This window comes from Panthera onca, chromosome A3, assembly GCF_046562875.1.
Source record: "Panthera onca isolate mPanOnc1 chromosome A3, mPanOnc1 haplotype 2, whole genome shotgun sequence".
Classification (NCBI taxonomy): Eukaryota; Metazoa; Chordata; class Mammalia; order Carnivora; family Felidae; genus Panthera; species Panthera onca.
Genome location: NC_138341.1, coordinates 138,353,247 through 138,372,479, shown reverse-complemented (window position 1 = coordinate 138,372,479; position 19,233 = coordinate 138,353,247). Strand labels below are relative to the sequence as shown.

The following is a 19,233-nucleotide window of genomic DNA, read 5'->3' as shown; positions in this document are numbered from 1 at the left end:
AATCTAGAAAGGAGTAAAAACGCCCAGATACGTTTTGAGCTCAGTGTAAAATGTAGAATTGTCAAAACGTCAGCATAGAGCGTCAGTAGTGAAGTTAGTCATTGTGGTAAACTGTGACGAGACTATATTTAGATCGCCTGAAGGAAATACCTGCCTAGTGCGACCGCTGAGTCACCTACTTCGTGGAGTTTTCGTGTTATGGCTACCTGCACCTGACTATGGAAGATTTTAACTTTTTATTGGCCAAGGATGTTAGTTGTTTCCCCCAAAAAGGAAGGTTGCTGAGAGCTTGTTGAAATTGTGAAACTGACCACGGTGCTGTGCCGTTGCAGGCCAGCCCCCTGCTGCTTGGGCCTGCTCCGGGCCCAGCGGAACCACAGGCAGGCACCGAGGGAGCGGTGACACGGTGGATGGGGCGGGCCTTTCAAAGACCCCCAGAAACCCATTTCAGTGATGCGGGGCGCTTTCGGTCCAAACAGCCACGTCTGCTGTTCTGGATGGTGCGGGGTCCAGCCCTGGAACAGGCCACAGGGCACAGAGGACACGGGAGCTCCAAGCAGCCTGGGGTGGGGGGGCGGGGCATCTCCCAAGCAGGTTTACTGCGGACAGAGCTTTTAGAACCAGCCCTTGTCCCACGTCTGGAGAGCAGAGCCCCTTGTTCTGGGAAGCTGGCCCGCTGCACACTCGGGCTGGCTCATGCCCTTTACCCAGACCAGCCGGGTCAATGTCACTCGAGAGCAGATGTTGCCAAGGAGCCTACTAGCGCGAGGCCTGAACAGCTCCTGCCTCGGGACGGGCACGGCAGACAGGATAGGACTCCAGCAGCACAACCCACAGAACGATTTTACTCTCAGAGCAGAGAAGAAAGTTTTAAAGGTTTGCACGTTTATTTATAATTACAATTTACATTACTCCAACAGAGCAACCCATTGCTAGGTTCTAATTCTTAGCCATTAAGTCCTACAAAAATAAACCCAAGCTTTTACAGTAACTGAATCAATACAGAACTAAAACCTTTATAGCTATTTAAAGGGGTTTAGTTACCAAGGTGCTTATGTTCAACACAATGCCCTGTCCATCAGAAGGGCGCATGCTTATACTAAAGGTCTGACCCGTTTACTCATGCAACAAATTTATATTCCCCACCCTCCCTCCACCCACCTGTAAAACAAAAACACAGAACTATTTACAATCAAGAAGAAATATGTTCTCGGTCAACCGACCTTGCAAAAAAGACTGGCTCATTTCCAAGTGGATGAGACACTGAACGGTGGCCAGAGTCCAACAGTGACTGGCCTGGGTCAGGGGATGGCAGGGACGGGGCAGGAAGGGTGGGGACACCACAGGGCTTTGGTCCCCAACCCTGGTTCCTATGGAAGCCGGGCTCTGAGCAACAGTTCCTAGCTCACGTTCAGGACCCCTTCCTAAGCCTCCAGGACTTAGCCCCCCCACACCCCGCCCCCACCACCCACCAGCCCTCAACCTTGACATCACGGCTCTGGATGTAAGGGTTGTCTGGTTTGTTTCTACAACATGATCCGTGGGACACCCCCACTCTCCCTGCCCAGGCCCACCCACCCCCGCACGTCCCCAGGCTGGCCCTGCCTGACTCCTGAGACCCCAACCTACGGCACTGGGGGGTGCCAGGCCAGCAGCACCAGAGGCCAGTTGGGTTATAAAGATGCAACTGGCTGCCACATTTGCCAAATGAGATTTGGTTCCACTTTAAAAAAGTCAAAGCTGTCACACAAAAAAGTCACAAAGTGAGGATCAAGCTTTTGCTCTAGAAACCTTTTTCCAAAATACCAAAACCTTAGAATTAGGCTGTGTGCAACTAAAGAGGAAAGACAGGCCAAGATACCTCAAAGAGGTTACCCACGAATACTTCCCCCAAACAAGTGGTTCTAACTCAGACCACGTCCAAGTCCAATTAAGTCCAAAACATAAGTAGTAGTACGGGAATTTTCCAAACTCGGTAAACAAAGTGACCCACGTCTCCCAAGTAAGTGCAGCGTTTTCCGATAACCTCAGACACAGCTTCGTTTCTGTGCTGCTTCCGCACGCACCTGCAAGAAAGGGACAAGACACTACGTGAGCACGCTCAGCACGTCCCACTCGGCAGCCCCCGCCCCCCCCAGCAGGAGCCAGGCACACAGGGTCCTGGGGAGAACGAGGGTGCTCAACCTCCCTCCCACCCCAGTCAGGCCAGGGCTCCCCAGACTTTCCAGTCTCAATCAACGATGAAAATCACCTTTGTACACACTGGGCACACCTGCAGCCCACTGCCCGCCCAGACCCACAGGGCACACAGGTGGATGGGACCTTGTTCATGCGCACCTGGGGGCCCTGCGGGGCAGGGAGGCCAGCTGGTGACGGCAGTCCTTGCCGACCACACTGCAGTAGCACGCGCCCAGCCCCCACACCCGGACCCGCACTTCGGGGGCCTGCCGTCCCTAGAAGCCCCCCAGGTGATTCAGAGGGCCGGGGCCCTCATCTTGGCCCCAATTCCCGCAGGCTCCTCCTCTTGCTGGAAGCCAGGGCCGCCGGCTCCAGGGCTCCTAAGCTCTTCCCGAGGAGGGTGCCCACAGGCAGTGCCCCCCCAACGCCCTCCCACCACCGGATCCGGAAGCCCCCTTCCGTCACTCACCTGCGGCCCCATCCTTACACCCTGCCGGTCCCAGCTCTGTGGGAAGTCGGGTTGCGGCGGGTTGTACCGTTGCCCCTGCCCCCTCGAAATCCACCCCTGAAGCTACGGCCACGAAGAAACCTTCCCGATACCCCGAAAGTCTCCGTGTTGAGCTTCCGCTCTTCGGCCCACGTAGTCCGCCTAGAACTGGACCACAGACAGGTGCGTGAGACCGACTGCAGCCGGCATCTGCTCACAGCTTCCTGAGCCAGCACAGGGAGGGGGTGCGGGGGAAGGACCGGCAGGCGGAGCCATCAGAGGGGGTGACCCAGTCAGGACCCCGCAGCCGAAGAGCCCACCCTGCGGGTGCTCCCGGCCACACTGCCAACGGGGTCTGCTGCTCACCGGGCGGGGCTGCCCAGCATGAACTCTCCTGCCTTTATCGACAGGTGAGTGCGTGACACTAGGCAGTGCCCGTGCAGGTTCCGAGACCCGAAGCGTACCACAGACCCCTCCAGAGAAGTTTCTAGTATGTGAGGAGAGGGCTGGGCTAGATGGAACGGGATCTCCAAGAATATGAGGCTTACACCCTGGGGACGGTGGGGCCATGGCAAGGACACCACATACCACCCAGCGCCCTTCGTACTGAGGATGCGGCCAGCACCCACCTGTGTCCCAGGTGAGGGCCCCACGTCCGCTTACAGGCACAGAGCTCCCGCTCCACTGCCCCCCCCGCCCGGCCTCGCTTAGAGAGCCAGCAGCTGCACCCTCCACCCGCCCAGCCCGACAACCCCGACGGTCGCCGTGGTTCCCCTCACAACCTGTCAGCAAACCCGGTCCGCTCCCCCTGCAAAGCAGAGTCAGCAGCCGAGCTCTCCTCCGCCGCCGCCACCACCCGATTCCGAGGCCCCAGGACTACTGCACAGGCCTCCGGGTGGGCCACCGGCCCCTCTGCCCGCCTTCGGCATCCTCGGCAGAGACGGGGGAGAGGTCAACCGGCACCGCCCCCGGCTCCAGCCTGGACAGCCGCCCACAGCTCCCGGCACGCAAGCTGGTCGTCACCGTGGCCTACTCGCCCTGCTCGCACGCGCCCCCTTCATCCCTGACTGCCTCTCTTGGGACTCTGCTCCGGCGTGCGGCGGACGCCTGGCAGGCGGCCTGTGCGCGGAAGCTTCCTCCGTCCACCCACGAGCGCTCCCAGCACCACACGGTGTGACACCTCCGTACTCGGTTTACCTTTACCTTCCCCCCGCCCCCAGGCCCTGCCCAGTCTCCTCCTGCCCGTGCCCGGACGCGTTTCTATCCTACTCTCTACTTTCCCTGCTGGGATAGAAACACAGGACAGCAGGGCCCCAGCGTGTGCTGTGCCCTCGATGCCCAGCAGCGTGTCTGGCACTCCGTTCGCAGAATGAGTGCACACGGGTTTCTGTGCCTGTCCCTTCTATACCGTCTAGCTTGCTCGCAGGGTAACCGTTGAGCACCAGTCTCCAGGGGCTCTAACTGCACGCCCAGGTCCCCAGCCTCAAGCAGTCGGGAGCCGAACACGCAGGCCAGCTGCTGCAGGCAGCAAGGGCCTCAGGCCACCGGGTCGGCTGCCAGGACAAGGCGGCGTGTGACCGAACGACCCATCACTCAGCTGGGGAGCATGGTGCCGAACTCAGCCGCAGTGGACAAAAGAGTAGCAGAGCCAAGATGGAAGCGGAGGCCGGACCTCGGTCCGACCCTCAGGCGCCTGTGACTGTCAGGGGTTCCGCGCTGCCACCTGCTGGCGCCACCGAGACCGGTGTACTCACACGGCAGAAACAGGAGGAGGATCTTAGGTTTGTCCTGAACTTAGACGGGAGTCTGGTCTTCAAGAGAGCATGGCCCAGGCTCTGGAGTTTTGAGGCAGAATGAGTGTCTTCCTGCCAGCTCATCCAGGCCTCGCCAGCCCCGAGCCCGGCCCCCTCACCAGGCCCCCTGACCTGGTCTTGAGCTCAGAAGAGATGTTGTCGAAGAAGGACTTGGACTTGTCATAGTAGCAGTTGGGCCCCAGGTGGTCTTCCTCAGCAGGAGCCTCGTCACTCTGGGTCACCACCGCTGGGTCCTTCTCGTCCCCCTTCTCAGCTTTGTCATCTGCAGAGAGAAGCAGAGTAAACGGTGATGCCTCCCTCTGCCAGGGCGGGCCCCTGGGCAGCTGTCCTCAGGCCAAGCACATGGGGTGGGGGATGGCTCGTCGTCGTCTGTGTCAGAAGAAGGGCCCCCCCCCCCCCCCCCAGCCGTGTAGCTTGCTCCTCACCCACGAGCAGTCTGCGCATTACCCCAAGCCTCGTCCTCACTCAGGAATTCCTTAGATGGCGCCGCTTCCACACCTGCCCCGCCCCCACCCATCTGTCTTGCACCTGCAGCTACAGACACTCCTTGGTGGGGAGGGCACCCTCTGCATAACGCCAAACACCTTTAAAATTCAGTTTCTTCTTAAACTCTTTGTCCAGCTCCTCTCTGTTGAACTGGGCGTTTGCACTCTCAAAATCAAAGTCGCCTTCAAACTTGATCGTGTTCTCTTTGACGTTAGTCGGGCGGTTTTGCCCTCTGGAGCGATTCCTCGTTCGTCTGTTCCCTGGGGGAAGGAAGGAAAGCCGTGACCGGTGAGCCGCCGAGCTGACATTACTCCAGTGAGATGGGTGACAAAGAGGGGACAAGGCACACGGAAGCGGACACTGAGCCCCAGCACCCCAAAGCCGTCACCCACAGAGACCAAGCAGAGGGGCGAGCAGGGAAGCGGAGCACAGCCGGGTGGCCCGCGGCTCCCCGGAACTCAGGTGGCAACGACAGCGGTTACCTGATCTCCTCCTCTGAGGTCTTCTGTTCTCGTCGTTCACCTGCCCTTGACTCTGCACAGCTGTCGGCTGAACTACATCTAAGGCGCAAAAGGAAAGAGTAAGGCAAGCGCCCACCGAAGCAGAGCCCAGCGACGGAAGCGGGGTGGCGCGAGCACGGGGGCCACGCAGCAAGGGCAGGCCCTGCGACAACACGCGGTGTTTACGATGGGGGGCAGGGGGTGCGGGCTTTTGAATGAAACAGAAAGAAGACAGAAAAGAGAACCCCAGGAAGCAGGGCGCCACTCTGAGGCGGTGAAGCGGACACCAGGACGGGAAGGGACAAGTACCGCTGGTGGCCTTGCCGCCTGGCTGGGCCGGGCGCCCGTTCAGCTGCATCCCCACAGTGGCCTTGCCAGGTAACAGCTTTTTGGCATTCAGGTTATCGACAGAACCAGTCTGGACGGCCTGCTCCACCATGGGGCTCTTGCCGACTGGGACGGATGGAAAACCAGCTCCTGAGACGAGAAGGGAAGGAGCGCTGAAGACCAGAGAGGAGAAAACCTCACGGCCCTCCAGCCCCTCCCTCGGGGTGGCGGGCCGGGCAGTTGAAGGCACCACCTCGAGACTCTCCCAAGTCTGGCAGAGCTTCCCGGACCATCCCCTCCCGTGACTAGCCCGCCGGCCACAAGGCCAGCTCACCAGGGAGCCCTGAGCCCCCGATCCCCAACCTAGGTAACCCCGAGGAGACAAAAACACTCTGCCAGAAACGAACACCTCCCAGGTGGTTTAGAAAACAGCTTTCCAAAAACCACACAAGCTCTAAGCCCGAGGGGGCTCCCTGGTTCCAAAGTGCTGGCAAATTCACGGTCGGGGAATTTGTTTTGTTCTGGTCCACGCTGGACAAGAACCATCCCAGTCTGGGATCTTCTAGTAAACGGTCATTCTTTAAAGTTAAGCTCTAGAACACGGCCGTTTCTGCTTGAGGCATTAACAAAACCAAAAAGAATGATGCGATAAGACCCGACTACAGAAAAGCAGCGCATCTTGAGGAGACCAAGGCTCCCAGGCTGCCCTTGGTGGTGGGGCCGCACCAGAGTCTGTCCCTACGACGCTGCAGTCTCAGCCCTCGGCGGAGGTCCCAGCTCCCGAGGTGTCCTCTGAGGCAGGAAGGGGGAGAGGGCACGCCACCCACACTGGTCCGTCCCCCTCCCCCCCTCCCTGTACCGTCTAAACAGGGCACTGTGGGGCTGGGCGGAGGCATACAGAGCTCTGAGGCACAAAACCTGGGCCCTGAGCACGGAGGTCGCCATCAGGAGAGACGGCCCATTACGCGTGAAAACTGGCTATTTCAGCTTTCTGGTTTTTCACGTGAGACAGAAACTAAGGCAGTTACTGTGAAACCTTCCTCACGACCAGATCAAGAGAAGAGCTCCCAAGGCAAGCCGGACGGCCTCGCACACTGGCGCGCGCAGGTGTCCTGTGACAGGACCACGCTGGAGCCCCCTCCCCGGCCTGCCACCTTGCCCAGCAGGGCCCTCCCGGGAACGCAGCCCGCTGCTCCTGCCACACTCCAACTCGATGGGGGAGAGACTCAGGCTCACCCGTCCTTGATAAAACGAAAACCATCAACAAACTACCCTCCCCTGAGAGCAGCTTTACACCAACAGTTCAGAGAACAAACCGTCTAACGTAAACCCTAACTGGGCAAAAACACCACTGCTGCTACGTCAGGGACACGCTGGCATCCGTGCGGGAACGGAAAGCAACACGTGCAAAATAACAGACTGGCACGGATGCTCTGGGTGCGACCCTGGACCGAGCCTCCGCAGCGGGGAGGGCAGGGCATGGCACTCTACCCAGACAGTCAGGCACGTGAACCTCGGCTCTCAGAGAAACGAGAAGAACATCGAGAAAGACCAAGAAGCCCCAACAGGTGCCACGGCCCAGCTGAGACAGGCAGTGCACCCCGGCATTAACAAGCTGGTCACTTGGCCCACGCCGTTCACCTGCTCGAGCGAGTCTCCCAACTCTAACAGGGCTTCACGTTAGAAAGACACCCGAGGCCTCTCGGAAGGGTGACGAATATGCCACGCGGCTCCCAGAACAGCATGTGAGTTTCTTAGGGACGCTCCCCTGCAGTGTCACCCGGCAATCTAGAACACATTCTGGGCCAGCTGAAACCCCAGGGAAAGGCTTTCTGTGCAAAGCTTCCCACATTCGGTAGTCTCGATCCAGGTCCAAGCGGACCCTGGACCCAGCGGGGAGTGAACAAGTTCCGGGTCAGTTCTTTCTAACGCCTTCTTTAAAACCGTGCGAGCTCGTTAGTAAGTCACGACTACGTATTGAACCACATGGAAGCAGCTGAACTGACCCTCGGGCTTGGCAAAGTATCTACTACAGCCACTGTCGCTCTGGGCTACTGGTTTACCCCCTTGCTCTCAGGACGGCAAGACAGCATGCAGCTCTCCCCGACTGCGGTTACCCTTGGAGGTGAGCTGATGTGGCTCTGAGGACACGTCAAGCTCTGAGGCGGGCTGTGGAGACGGAGAAGAGCTAGGGCTGGAAGCTGCGGCCGAGGCTGGAGGGCTCACCAGCTTCTCTAAAGGAAGACAGAGGAGAGCAAAAGAGAAAGTACGCAAGTAAGTAACGAGACACCGGCCCCGTGGCCAGCAAGCTCGGAAGAGCCAAGCAACCTCTCACGGGACACGTGGCTCACACAAACCTATTCTAGAAACACCGTGAGCCAGGCAGAGCAGCAGTCCGGACAGCGTGACTCAGGAGCGGCCCAAGAGCAGGTCTGCAGGGCCTGCCCACAGCCCCGGGCTGGGGTAGGAGCCTGCCGACTCCAGGGTTTGAACGCCTCGCAAAGCTGCGTCCGGGGCCAGGCAGACCGTCACGCTACACGTGCAGAAGAGAACCTCATTCCAGGATCGATCCACCTCGGGGGACGGAACTTTTGAGCAAAGCAGGGACAGCAAAATGCCTAACGGATGGGTATCGATCCAGCTTTTTGCGTTTACGGGCTTCCAAAGGTGTCAATAGTTAGAGCCCATCCGTAATCACAAAACCAGTTGTTTCTTATTGAAGCAAACATGCCGTGACTTCCACCCAGACCCAGGCTGACGTTTCAAATGAATTTTGATTTGACTCATCTGTCCCCAAAGTCAGACGAACTCTTTTACTCTCAATTGAAGAGTTAGCCGGCGTTCTAACTGGTTCAAGTTGCACTGAGTGCCGTGCTGAGCGTGCGGGAACAAGCAGAACAGGCCAGGAACAGGGTGTCCCCACGATCAGGGTCTGCGGCCCCGCCTCCTGGAGATCACAGCGCGAGTTTAGCAGACAGAAACAGGTTACTCACCTAGACCCAAGGAAGCGGCGTACTGCTGGCTGAGCAGAGAGCTGGCAGCCAGCTGGCTGTAGGGCGGCATCCCTCTGAAGGGGCTGTAAGGCACGTGTGGCTGGAAGGAGGAGGCCGAGCCCGAGCCCAGGGAAGACTGACCAACGAGACACACAGATGAGAGCAGCGCAGAGCAGTCAGACTTGTCTGCCCGTGTTCCTGGAGGCCCGGGGTCGCGGGGCAAAGCCTCCAGAACCACCTAAGGGAGCTCAGAGCTGCCTTGCCCACATCCCGTAGCCAGGTCCGCCCGTCCGGGTCACTCTAACCGGAATTTCCCCTAACTCAGTTAACCCCTCAGATGGCTCCCCACCGGCTGTCGTTCCCTAGTTTAGCCTCTGTAAGAGGGCAGACTTGCCATCCGAGATTTGGCCCTGCCCCCAACACGCAGCAGCCCAGCCACACAGTTCCCACACGTGCGACACCTCTCCGGTCCCCATACCCTCAGGGACGCTGCTGCCTGTTGCTCCCCAAAGACCTCTTTGTGCCCCGAGGCCTGACTCAGGTACTTGCCTCTTCTGAAGTCTCTGAGAAGTCTCCCTCCAGACCTTTCATAGGTCTGGCCCGGGGCTTCTCCACATGTCCCCAGAGCCCCCCCAAGCATGCTACCTTCCAGGGAGCGCCCTCAGTCCCAGAGCCTCCCGCAGAAGCAGCCTCGGAGCGACCAATGAATGTTCACATGTGCAAGTCAAGAAAATATTAAGCTAGGCTCCCCGGTAATCCTGGGCAAATTCTGCCCTAACGCAGGAGGCACGTATACGGCCTAAGAACCGCAAGGTCCGTGTCCCACGACACTGGGGTTTAAAATCCAGACGACGTCAGGAGAGCAAGTCCTGCTGTCTCGACCCAACAGTAAGGACAAACGTGATTCCCCAAGCCTCCCCGGAAGACTAGAAGCACCACCCCCTTCCCTCTCTCTCTCTGTCTCTCTCTCTCTCTCTCTCACACACACACACACACACACTCGCACACACGGAGAGCCTCTCTCTACAACACACGACACCGCAAGCTGAGGTTAAGACTTTCTGCAGCAACAGCCTGCGCAGAAATTAAACCACTTTTCATTGAGAGGCTATTCCTCGAGTCGAGCGCTCCCGCCAGACAGAGGACACCAAGTTCCACTTGGAAGGCGGCACCTCTCGGAAGGCGTGCCCACGTCGGGAGCAGGGCAGCACACTTACTTGGACGATAGCAGGGTCCTGCGGGAGCGTGTGCTGGGCTTTCGGAGGCTCACACACGGTGATATCTTTGATATCGCTTCCCCGGAAAATGATGTACTCATAGATCTCCTCTCGCGGGGGGGCCGGCCTATCTGTGGGACGGTCTTCGGTACCGAAAGACCTCACTTGGGAGTTGGGAGAGAGAAGGGTGAGGTTGTCGTCCTCGGCCAAGGGCGTTCAATCCATCCTCCTGCACTGCAGCCCTCGGGCACTCTGTGCCCGGCCCTGCCCTGCACACCACCCTCGGTCCACCTCCCAACGGCCACTCCACCCCCCCGTTTCCAGAGCACGATGCCTACAAGACCCCGGCTGGCAACGCTCCAGAAGGTTCTGGGGCCCAAAGACAAGTTAACAAGTTCCGAGGCCCACAGTCCCCCGAAGTTGACGGTTCTCAAGTGTGAGCACAGGAGGGCCAGCGCCCTGAGCAAACAGTCCACTTTGCAGAACACCCCTCTACACCCGACTTCTGAGATTAAACAGCCCGCCAGCTGCTTTTTGCCTGAAACCTCGCCGCACGTCACCCCTGGGAGTTTGTTTTGTTAGGCGAGAAGCCTGTGGGCTTGTTTCCCGCACCCTCCCCGGGAGGGGCTCTCACAGAAACAATGGGGGAAGTGGGCTCAGAGCCTGGACCCACACCACCGCCAGCCCGGGTCTGCCCGAAGGCCTTCTTGGGGTATGCACCCTTCCCAGCAGGGTTCAGGCTCTGCGGGCAGAGCTGGGCTCGAAGCAGCCTCTATCTAATCTGAGCACAACTCCTGCTAAGGACCAGAGGCTCTGGGCCTCAGTTTCTCCAACGGGGATGGCATGCCAGATACACTCAAGTGCCAAGGGTATACGTCAACACATAACCTTGCAACTCTGGATTCTCTCCTGGAGCCACGCAATTGGTCTCTCCTAGAACTCGAGCGCCAGACTTTAGGAGGTATGCCCGGAGTTTGGAATGACTGCGTCCTGAAGGCCCAAGGCTCCCTCTGACGTGGGAAACAGGGACGCCGTGCCCTGACCCTCACAGGCCCAACGACACCCATCAAACACCCAGGGTTTCTGCAGCCCTGGCTGCACCCGGCACTTCTCTCCAAGAGGCAAGGGAAGGACACTCGCCATCTTCCCCCGGAGGATGAAGACAAAGAAACTTTGAGCCACCTCCTCCTGCCTCTACAAGCCTGGAAAAGATTCTGGACTCCCCTAGAGCCACATTCCAGCCTCCTGCCTCTACGTCTGGCGGGGGCTTCAGGGTGCTCACGGCGCCTCCAGGGAAGGGTCGGCCACAAAAGGGGACAGCCACAGACTGAACGTCTGCATTAGGGCAGGAGAGCGCTTTAAGTGGGGGCACCTAGCAGTCGACCGATGCTCCTCTCCCGGCAGGAGGCTCCATTAAGACGTGGTGTTTGTTCAGGCTCAAGGCCCCAGCTGCTTAATAGGTTCCAGAAGGGCTCACAGGAGTAGCGTTCTGGGGAGGCCCCGGGGAGCCTCAGGCCCCTCGCCCCGCCCCTCCTCCGCAGGGACCGGGATCTCGGCGCCCGCCGCCCCCTCCGCCCAGCCCAGCAGCACCGGCCAGCCACCTGCAGAGGTGGGCTGCGCGGAGGAGGGGGCGGCGCAGTGGGAGCTGGACCCGCCCCCACCTCCCCTCCCCACCCTCGGGCTGGGCGGGCCGGCCGCGCACAATAACCCGCCGCCGGGGCCGGGGGAGACCATTGTGCCGGCCGAGCCCGGCGGGGGAGGGGGGGCTTCGCGGGAGAGGAAGCGTCCGAGGAGGTGGGGGGCGCCCGGAGGGGGTGGGGGGGCGACGGCGCCCACCGGCTGTTGGCGCCCGGGGGCCGGGGCGGTTGGGGCGGCCGCGGGGCCGCTACCTTTGGCGAGCGCCACGGTGGAGTTGTCCGTGTCGATGGTGTAGAGGATGCCCTCGTAGCGGATCTGCGCCTTGGAGATGAGGCTGATCTTGCTGCCCAGGTACGGGGTGCCCGAGGAGCCGCTCATGGCGGCGGCCGCCCGGCTGGGCCTGGCCCGCTCGCCTCCGCGCGGTCGCCTCGCCGCCGCCGCCCGCTCCTCCGCCTCGGCGCCTCCTCACCGTCGCCCGACGGGCCTGCGCGGGGACCAGCAAGCAAGCGGCGGCGCGCGGCCGGGGGCTCTGAGGGGAGCGCGGGGGAGGAGGGGCCGCAGCAGCCACATCCGGGGCCTCGCGCCGCCACGCCCCGCCCCCGCACGCTCGCCGCCCATTGGATAGCCGCGCCTGCCTCCCTTTAAATATGGCCGCGCCGCTTGCCTGGGGGCGGGCCCGCTCTCCGCGCCTGCGCAGCACGCGCCGTGAGCCCGGGCGGGCTTCCCCCGGCTCTCCGCCCCCTCCTCGGCCAACTCCCGGCGGGCCCCGCGCGGGGTGGGAGCACGAGACCTGGCTGGCAGGCTCGGGGGGAGGGGTGGGAATCGGGAGGGGCGGAGCGCGCGTGCGCAGGCAGGGGGCGGGGGCCATGCTGGAGGGGCGGGGCCGGGGGGCGGAGCGTGGCGGCGAAGCCCTGGGCGCCAGTTCCTGAGAGCAGTCCCCGAGCTCCATAGCGTCTCCGCGGAAGAGACCAGAAGAGCTTCCCCTGTGCTGGGCTGGAAGGCCGCCCGGCCGGGGTGTGTCCCGTTCCTCCCGTTCTAAAGCACCGGCGGGCCGGAGTCCCTGCCCGGGGCAGGGGGGGGGGGGGCGGGCGGAGGCGAGGGCTGCGGGTTTCTGCCCGCGACGTGGAGGCGGGGTGCGGGGGCCGAGGTCCCCAACCGTGACGTGGAGGCAGGGGCCAGGTCTCCCTGTCCAGCGAGGTGAAGGCGGGGTTCAGGGTCCCTGCCCGGAAGGCGAAGGCGAGGTTTGGGTCCCTGCCTACGAGTGGAGGCGGGGAGACGGGAGTCCCTGTCTCGGAAGGTGAAGGCGGAGTTCAGGGTGTCTGACCCGCGGGGTGAAGGGGGGGTTCGGGGTCCCTGCCTGCGACGTGGAGGCGGGGGCTCGGGAGTCCCTGCCCAGGGAGTTGAAGGCGGGGTTCGGGGTCCCTGCCTGCGACGTGGAGGCGGGGGCTCGGGAGTCCCTGCTCAGGGAGTTGAAGGCGGGGTTCGGGGTCCCTGCCCCAGACGCGGAGGCGGGGGCTGCCCTCTGGGCGCAGTGGCAGCTGCGGGTAACGAGCGCTTCCGGCGCGTCAGCCGCTAAATATAAAGTGCTGAGCGCATCTTCTCTTTTAATCCCTCCCCTCCCCCAAACCTGCGGTAGCTTCGTGTCCCTTAAAATAAATCCCAGCCCGCTACCAGCGCCTCAAAGCCCCGCCTGGCTTGGCCTGGCCCGCCCGGCTCCAGCCCGGAGGCCTCCTGGGCGTCCTCGGTGAGAGGCGGAGAGGGGGGCTCCGACTGTCCCTGCGCGGTCAGCCACTAAGAGCGCGCACGTGTGCGCTGGCTTTTTGTCCGTCTCTCCCTCTGGCCCTGCCCATCAGATCAGGGATTAGTGCTGGGCCCTGGAAGAAACTTGGTGCATGGTGACCAGTATTTTATAAAAATGAAACAGAATAAAACGGAAAATATCAGGGCATCCCACATAGTGAGAATATTGTTTTGCGTTGAGGCCGTTTATATGTGTGAATATTTACGTGGGTACTGGGTCAAATGTGGGATGTGTTTCTTACCAGAGTGCCAAACAAACGAATGAAAGCCACTGCAGGGAACAACTTGAGCCACCCCACAGACTAGGCGTTCTGACTCCCCTGGTCTTACAGAGGAGGACTGAGATCCAGCACAGGACAGAGGAGCTGCTGGCAGGACAGGTGCCTGCCCGTCACAGAACACTCTGGTCCCACCGGCACTCAGCCATGGCCAGTACCAGAATTTGAGAAAAGGGAGCAGAAGAGATGGAAAAGTCTTCAAAATGTATCTGCCAAGAGCTACCTGTACATTTTAGACCTGGTTCTTGACTCGTGGAAAATTGCAGTGGTGAGGAGAGCAAGGACAGGACGGCCATGGGATTGGTGTTGCCCCACTGAGAGAGATCTCTGGGGATCCGGGCATCCTGCTCCTGGAACAGAGGTAGGGCTCTCCCTCACTGTGGCACAGCCTTTCCCTGGGAGCGCACCTGTCTGGAGTAGCTGTCGTCCCCTGTCCCCTGATCATCTCTGCAACCATCTGGCCTGGTTGTCCCCCCGTGCAGCCACAGCCCTCCTTCCCTCCACTTTCCAGCTCTAGAACATGACTTGCCCAATGTTACAGATTCTGTGCCTCCCAGATCCTGGTTTCTGGGCCACAGGCCTCTGTGTTGGAGGTGAGGAAGGACTCTTCGCTAACAGGAGTTGGTTCTGTCTTGGAAAAGAGAATTAGACCCGAAGCCTCAGGACCAGGGTGTGGTGTCATTCCTGGAGACCTCCAAGAGCCTGCTAGGCTTCTTGGTGTGCAGCTAGGTGGTTCCCTGAGGACATTAGCCACGGGGCAAATGCCCAGGCAGGGCAGAGGCTAAAAATATATGGGGCACACAGGCCCAGGAATGCCAGTCCTACCACCCATTCCTTGGTGTCCTGCCCAGAGCAGAGGGTACTTTGCAAAAGGTTTGAGAAGGGGAACGGTTGTGGCAGTACCTAAACTTGACTCTGGAGGTCATCGGCGTGGTCTGTGTCCCAAGCTGGGGCACACCCATCCAGCACGTCCACCCTAGACAGCTCTTCACGGAGCCTATCTATCGCCAAGCCTTAGACTCCTGGGGTGTGTGTGTGTGTGTGTGGGGGGGGGGGTTGGACGGAGAGACTGCTGAGGAGCTGGGAAACCCTGAGCAGTTCGGACTCCCTCTCTCAGTTTCTCCGTTTGTCCGACAGAGATTATAGCTGTGCTGCCCATCTCGTCAGTGCTGGTGAGGAGCCTGGAAGACCGTGCCCGTGGGGGCCTTGGCAGGGGCCAGGAGCCCACCGCCTGGGCCCACCCAATGGGAAGCTGGCTGTGCCGAGGACCACCCACTGCAGACGTGAGCCGCTTACCTAAGCACCTGCTGTGTGTATGGAGAAGAGTGAAGCGGGCCCTCGTAAGGACAGGTGTGAATGTGTGGACGTGGGACGCCGCCCTGGGTCCCATCACAGGCTGGCAGCGTCACACGGCCAGCGTCCTGCAAGAGGAGGGCACGTTGCCGCAGCCTATCACTGTGACTCTGATGTCCCCCTGAGGAAGTATGGGCCATGGGTATGCTAGGTATCACTGCTTGCTGGGAGCAAAACGTAACAGGTGAGTTGATTCAAAGACACGTCAGTGATGGGTGATCTACAGAGCAAGTCAAGTCAGTGGCCTGAAGCGTGGGAGCATGCCAGCGGGGCAGGACCTCACCCGTCTCCTGAGGCTGGCACAAGGGAGGCGGGTGCTCGCCTCTGGGGAAGCCCTGGCCCCGCTGCAGGTAGCGCCGCCCGGAGGCAGCCGAGAGTACGGGCGGGCTGGGCGCGGAGATCAGGGCTGGCTTTGAAGGTGCCACCTACTAGGCCTTCCCAGCAGGGAAAGGGGCTGGAGGCCTGGGGTGTTCGGTGGCCGAGGAGCCGGGAGGGAAAAGACTGGAAGGGGATCTTGTTGTTCTTCCGGAGCCAAGAATTCTGAGGTCTGACCTGCTCTCTGTGAATCCTGTTGAAATCCATTTCCTCCTGCCCGGGGCCCTACAGGGCTGTTTTCCTTAGAGACACGAGGAGCACCAGTAGGTGAGGGCCTGAGGTTCATGCATCTTGTTCCCCCTCTCCCCTCCCCTCCCCCTGCCCTCTCCCCTCCCCTCCCTCTCCACCCTTTCCCAGTTAAGCACTCTGGTGTGAGGGAGCTAGGGAGTGAGAAGTCCAAGAAAAACATTAGGGCCCCGACCCCAGCAAGCCACAGCCACCTTTCCCGGCTTCCCGCTGGGCAGAGCGCTGAGCAGAGTTGGCTCCCCAAGGGGAGCTGCCCCTCAGAAGTTCAGAGGGAAACCGTTCGAGATTCTGGAAATAGGAGAGGGCACCAGAGGAGGCCCGAGAGGCTTCTCTCCTGATGGCGGTCAACTCCGCTGCTGCTCCCCAAGGCTTGAAGAGTGGCGACAGTGTGGGGGGACATGTTCCTGGGCCTCACTGCTGGAACCTGGCCCGGGGCCTCCTGGCTGTGGGCTCTCCCAGCGTCCGAGACATCTGGACCCCACCTCAGAGAGACGAGCACTGAATGTGCAAGGAGCTGCTCACGCGGGACTAGCGCACAGAAGAACCCAGTCATGCCCCGTCCCGGATCCCTGCCTGCGGGGCCCTGGCGGTGAGGGTGACAGCCTGGGTGGGGTACGGGCGGCCTCAGGACCGCCGCCGGAGCCATCCTCAGCCACAGGACCCTGCCACCTCTTCCCTCTGCCTGGGGCCCCTCTCGGCCTTTTCCAGGGAAGAAGAGACATCCAGGCCAAGAGGGGCCCGGAGGGACAGCCTCCCGGCAGGTGAGGGGGTGGTTGGGGGTGGCCTGCTGAGGACAGAGCTGGACAGCAAAGTGGAGATGGCCTGGGGGTGGCTCCTGGTTCCCCCTCCCCTGCTAGTTGGTGGGGGCCCCTGATGGTGCCACCCTGCCCCCCATCAGCCTGAGAGCCCTTGCACAGCCGGCCTGGCTCGAGGGGAGCGTGCCATTGTTGTCTGTCAGGCTCAGCTTACAGGGGCCGTGAGAGCGGCCAGCACGGCGAGTCGGTCTGGGCCGCCTGCCGGCCACCTGGACCTTGTCCCCTGACAGTTCCCGAGGGAAGAGGGAAAGGACGACCAAGTGACCAAGGCCACAGCTGAGGGTGAGGAGAGGGGATGTGACGAGCAGGGAAGGGGAGTGTATGGCCCCGTGCCCCTAAAAGATGGCTCTGAGGACCCAGCGACGGTGCGTCTGCTCACCAGTAGTTGTGCCCCAGAACGCTTTCGCAGTGAAACCGGAAACCCCCGGGCCCGCTGGCAGCAGACTGGACCTTTGATGGCAGCGTGTGCCCTGCTGGAAGATTCTGGGGCACTGAGTGTGAGTGGAACTCGGCTGCAGGGACAGGGTGGCAAGAGAAAGAGACGGAAAACGATGGCCTGACCCCCTGCACGTAGGCTCACAGGGAAGCACGCCCGCGCTGTTACGGTGGCGGTCACTGGGAGCCTAAGGGCTCGAAGGAGCCCGCGTGGCTTTGGGAGCCAGCCACGCATGGGTACTGGTTACACAGGTGCATTACATTTGTGGATATCCATGGAGCTGAACACACGTGACCTGAGCACTTTTGTGCGCATGTCTATCACACTTGGAAAGAAAGTAAACGGAGAGCCTGGTTCCAGGGCAACCCACCGTGCTTTTACTAAGTGCCCACAACGGCCAGTGTTTACTGAGCTGCCCCGTGCCGGCACCGGTGCCCGCCCGGTCGTGTGTTCCCCTCCCCTGACCCCGGTCCCGGGCCTTGGAGGTGTGACACCGCACCTTCGGAGGGGAGGCGGCCAGCCAGGTGCTCGGCCAGAGCCACACAACCAGCAGATAGCGGGGCCGGGATTCCCTTTGGAGCGTCGGGCCGCTGGCCTGCGCGCCGTGCCCCACAGCCCTCAGCCCTGGGGGCCAGGGACCAGAAGTGACTTTTGTGCTCAAGGAGCTCACCCTTCAAAGGTGTCCCGGATGGGGGCTGCCCTGAGGCTGGAGCTGGGCATTTGGGGAAGCAGTTACTTCTTCAAGGCTCTGTCCTCACCGCACATCCTCGGCAGTTGCCATGGAAACCCACAGGCTGACCCGGGGCGTCCTAGGATGCCTGCTCCAAGTCGACTCCAAGGCTGGGCCCTGTGTGCCGGTGGGGCAGGACTGCAGCCCCAAGAACGAAGTAAAGAGGGAGTGGGAGAGACCGCCCAGGCTCCCAAAGCCTGGACTCCGCTGACAGCGCTCCGTAAGCCAACCTGAGTGCCCCTTGTACACTTACTAAGACATTCTCACGGCCCAGTGAAAGGCTGGAGCACGCGGATGAGCCAGGCACACGGGTATTTTCGCTGCGTTAAGGTCTGGGGTGTTAACCCAATAAACCTTCCCTTCTGCTGCTGCCTTAAACATCCTGAACGCAAAGGCTGGATTCATGCACCGGGTGGAAAGAAATAATGTGCATGAGGAGCCTGTAGGTGCCCAGGTGGACACAAGGCAGCACGTGGGCCGGGCTGGGAAGAGGGCTCGTACCCCAGGAAGATGGCTCCTCAGTACAAGACCGCTTCCAGCGTTTCCAGTGGGTACCAGCGGCTACACACAGAGGACGGCGCCCGAAACCACAGCCCGTGGCCCATCTTGTTCCTACAGGCCATCACAGACCTACGTGAATACATACTTGCCTTTCTCAAGCTCTGGGCCAGGAGAGCCACGTTTGCCTTGGGACTCTTGCTGGGCTTGGGGGCAGAGTGTTTTCACAGACAGCATTCAGCGTGAACTGCGGGACCTCGGGATGATCACTCCAGAGTCTGGTGTCTCCACCATGGGCTGGACTGGAATTCATGCCTTATTCACTTCCTTATTTGTTTAAAAGTTTTATGGACGGGCATCTGGGTAGCTCAGTGGTTGAGTGTCCGTTTTGGCTCAGGTCATGATCTCACGGTTCGTGAGTTCAAGCCCCACATTGGGCTCGCTGCTGTCAGCACAGAGCGTGCTTGGGATCTTCTGTCCCTCTCTCTCTCTCTGCCCCTCCCCTGCGTGTGCATGCACGTGTGCTCGCTCGCTCGCTCTCAAAATAAATCAACTTTAAAAAAATGAAACTATAAAAATAAATAAAAATTTTGAGATATTACATATCATAATATTCACCCATTTACAGCATACAGTTTAGGGGCGCTCGGGTGGCTCAGTCGGTTAAGAGTCTGACTTAGGCTCAGGTCATGATCTCACACTTTGTGAATTCTACTCCCACGTTGGATTCTGTGCTGACAGCTCAGAGCCTGGCACCCGCTTTGGATTGTGTCTTCCTCTCTACCCTCCCCCACTTGTTCTCTCTTTCTCTCTCTCTCTCAAAAATAAACAAACATAAAAAAAATTTTTTTAACGTACAGTTTAGGGACACGAGGGTGGCTCAGTCAGTTAAGCATCCAACTTCAACCTGGGTTGTGATCTCACGGTCCATGGATTTGAGCCCCACGTTTGGCTCTGTGCTGACAGCTCGGAGCCTGGAGCCTGCTTCGGATTCTGTGTCTCCCTCCCTCTCTGCCCCTCCCCCACTCATGCTCTGTTTGTCTCTCTCTCAAAAATAAATAA

At 60.4% G+C, this 19,233-nt stretch overlaps 1 protein-coding gene and 1 long non-coding RNA gene across 4 annotated transcripts; one reads left to right on the top strand and one right to left on the bottom strand.

Moving 5' to 3' along the window:
* Window positions 1-864: 864 nt before the first annotated feature.
* LSM14B (LSM family member 14B) lies at window positions 865-12,237 on the bottom strand. Of its 3 annotated transcripts, XM_081795380.1 has the most exons (10): window positions 11,892-12,235; window positions 10,003-10,166; window positions 8,786-8,921; window positions 7,910-8,026; window positions 5,775-5,942; window positions 5,448-5,525; window positions 5,064-5,225; window positions 4,591-4,741; window positions 2,648-2,833; window positions 865-2,066 (listed from the first exon to the last, which is right to left on the bottom strand). In XM_081795380.1, exons 1-9 carry the CDS (start codon window positions 12,016-12,018, stop codon window positions 2,662-2,664), a joined length of 1,275 nt encoding a protein of 424 aa, XP_081651506.1. In that variant the 5' UTR covers window positions 12,019-12,235; the 3' UTR covers window positions 865-2,066; window positions 2,648-2,661. The 3 variants fall into 3 exon arrangements, with proteins under 3 accessions (XP_081651506.1, XP_081651507.1, XP_081651508.1); XM_081795381.1 differs by lacking the exon at window positions 5,448-5,525 and having other exon boundaries at window positions 11,892-12,237; XM_081795382.1 differs by lacking the exon at window positions 7,910-8,026 and having other exon boundaries at window positions 11,892-12,236.
* A 310-nt stretch (window positions 12,238-12,547) lies between these two features.
* Window positions 12,548-18,981, top strand: LOC145715386 (uncharacterized). The gene is made up of 2 exons (XR_014137505.1): window positions 12,548-14,079; window positions 14,856-18,981. It is a non-coding gene; the product is annotated as an uncharacterized LOC145715386 (long non-coding RNA).
* The last annotated feature ends 252 nt before the right edge of the window (window positions 18,982-19,233 follow it).

What these genes read in the sequence shown, in the direction of transcription:
- LSM14B (XM_081795380.1), bottom strand. Translation starts at nt 12,018, where the DNA reads ATGAGCGGCTCCTCGGGCACCCCGTACCTGGGCAGCAAGATCAGCCTC. An exon ending in CACCGTGGCGCTCGCCAAAG is followed by an intron (nt 10,167 to 11,891) that starts GTAGCGGCCCCG and finishes CCAACTCCCAAG; the next exon opens with TGAGGTCTTTCGGTACCGAA. An exon ending in AGGCGGCAAGGCCACCAGCG is followed by an intron (nt 5,526 to 5,774) that starts GTACTTGTCCCT and finishes TTTGCGCCTTAG; the next exon opens with ATGTAGTTCAGCCGACAGCT.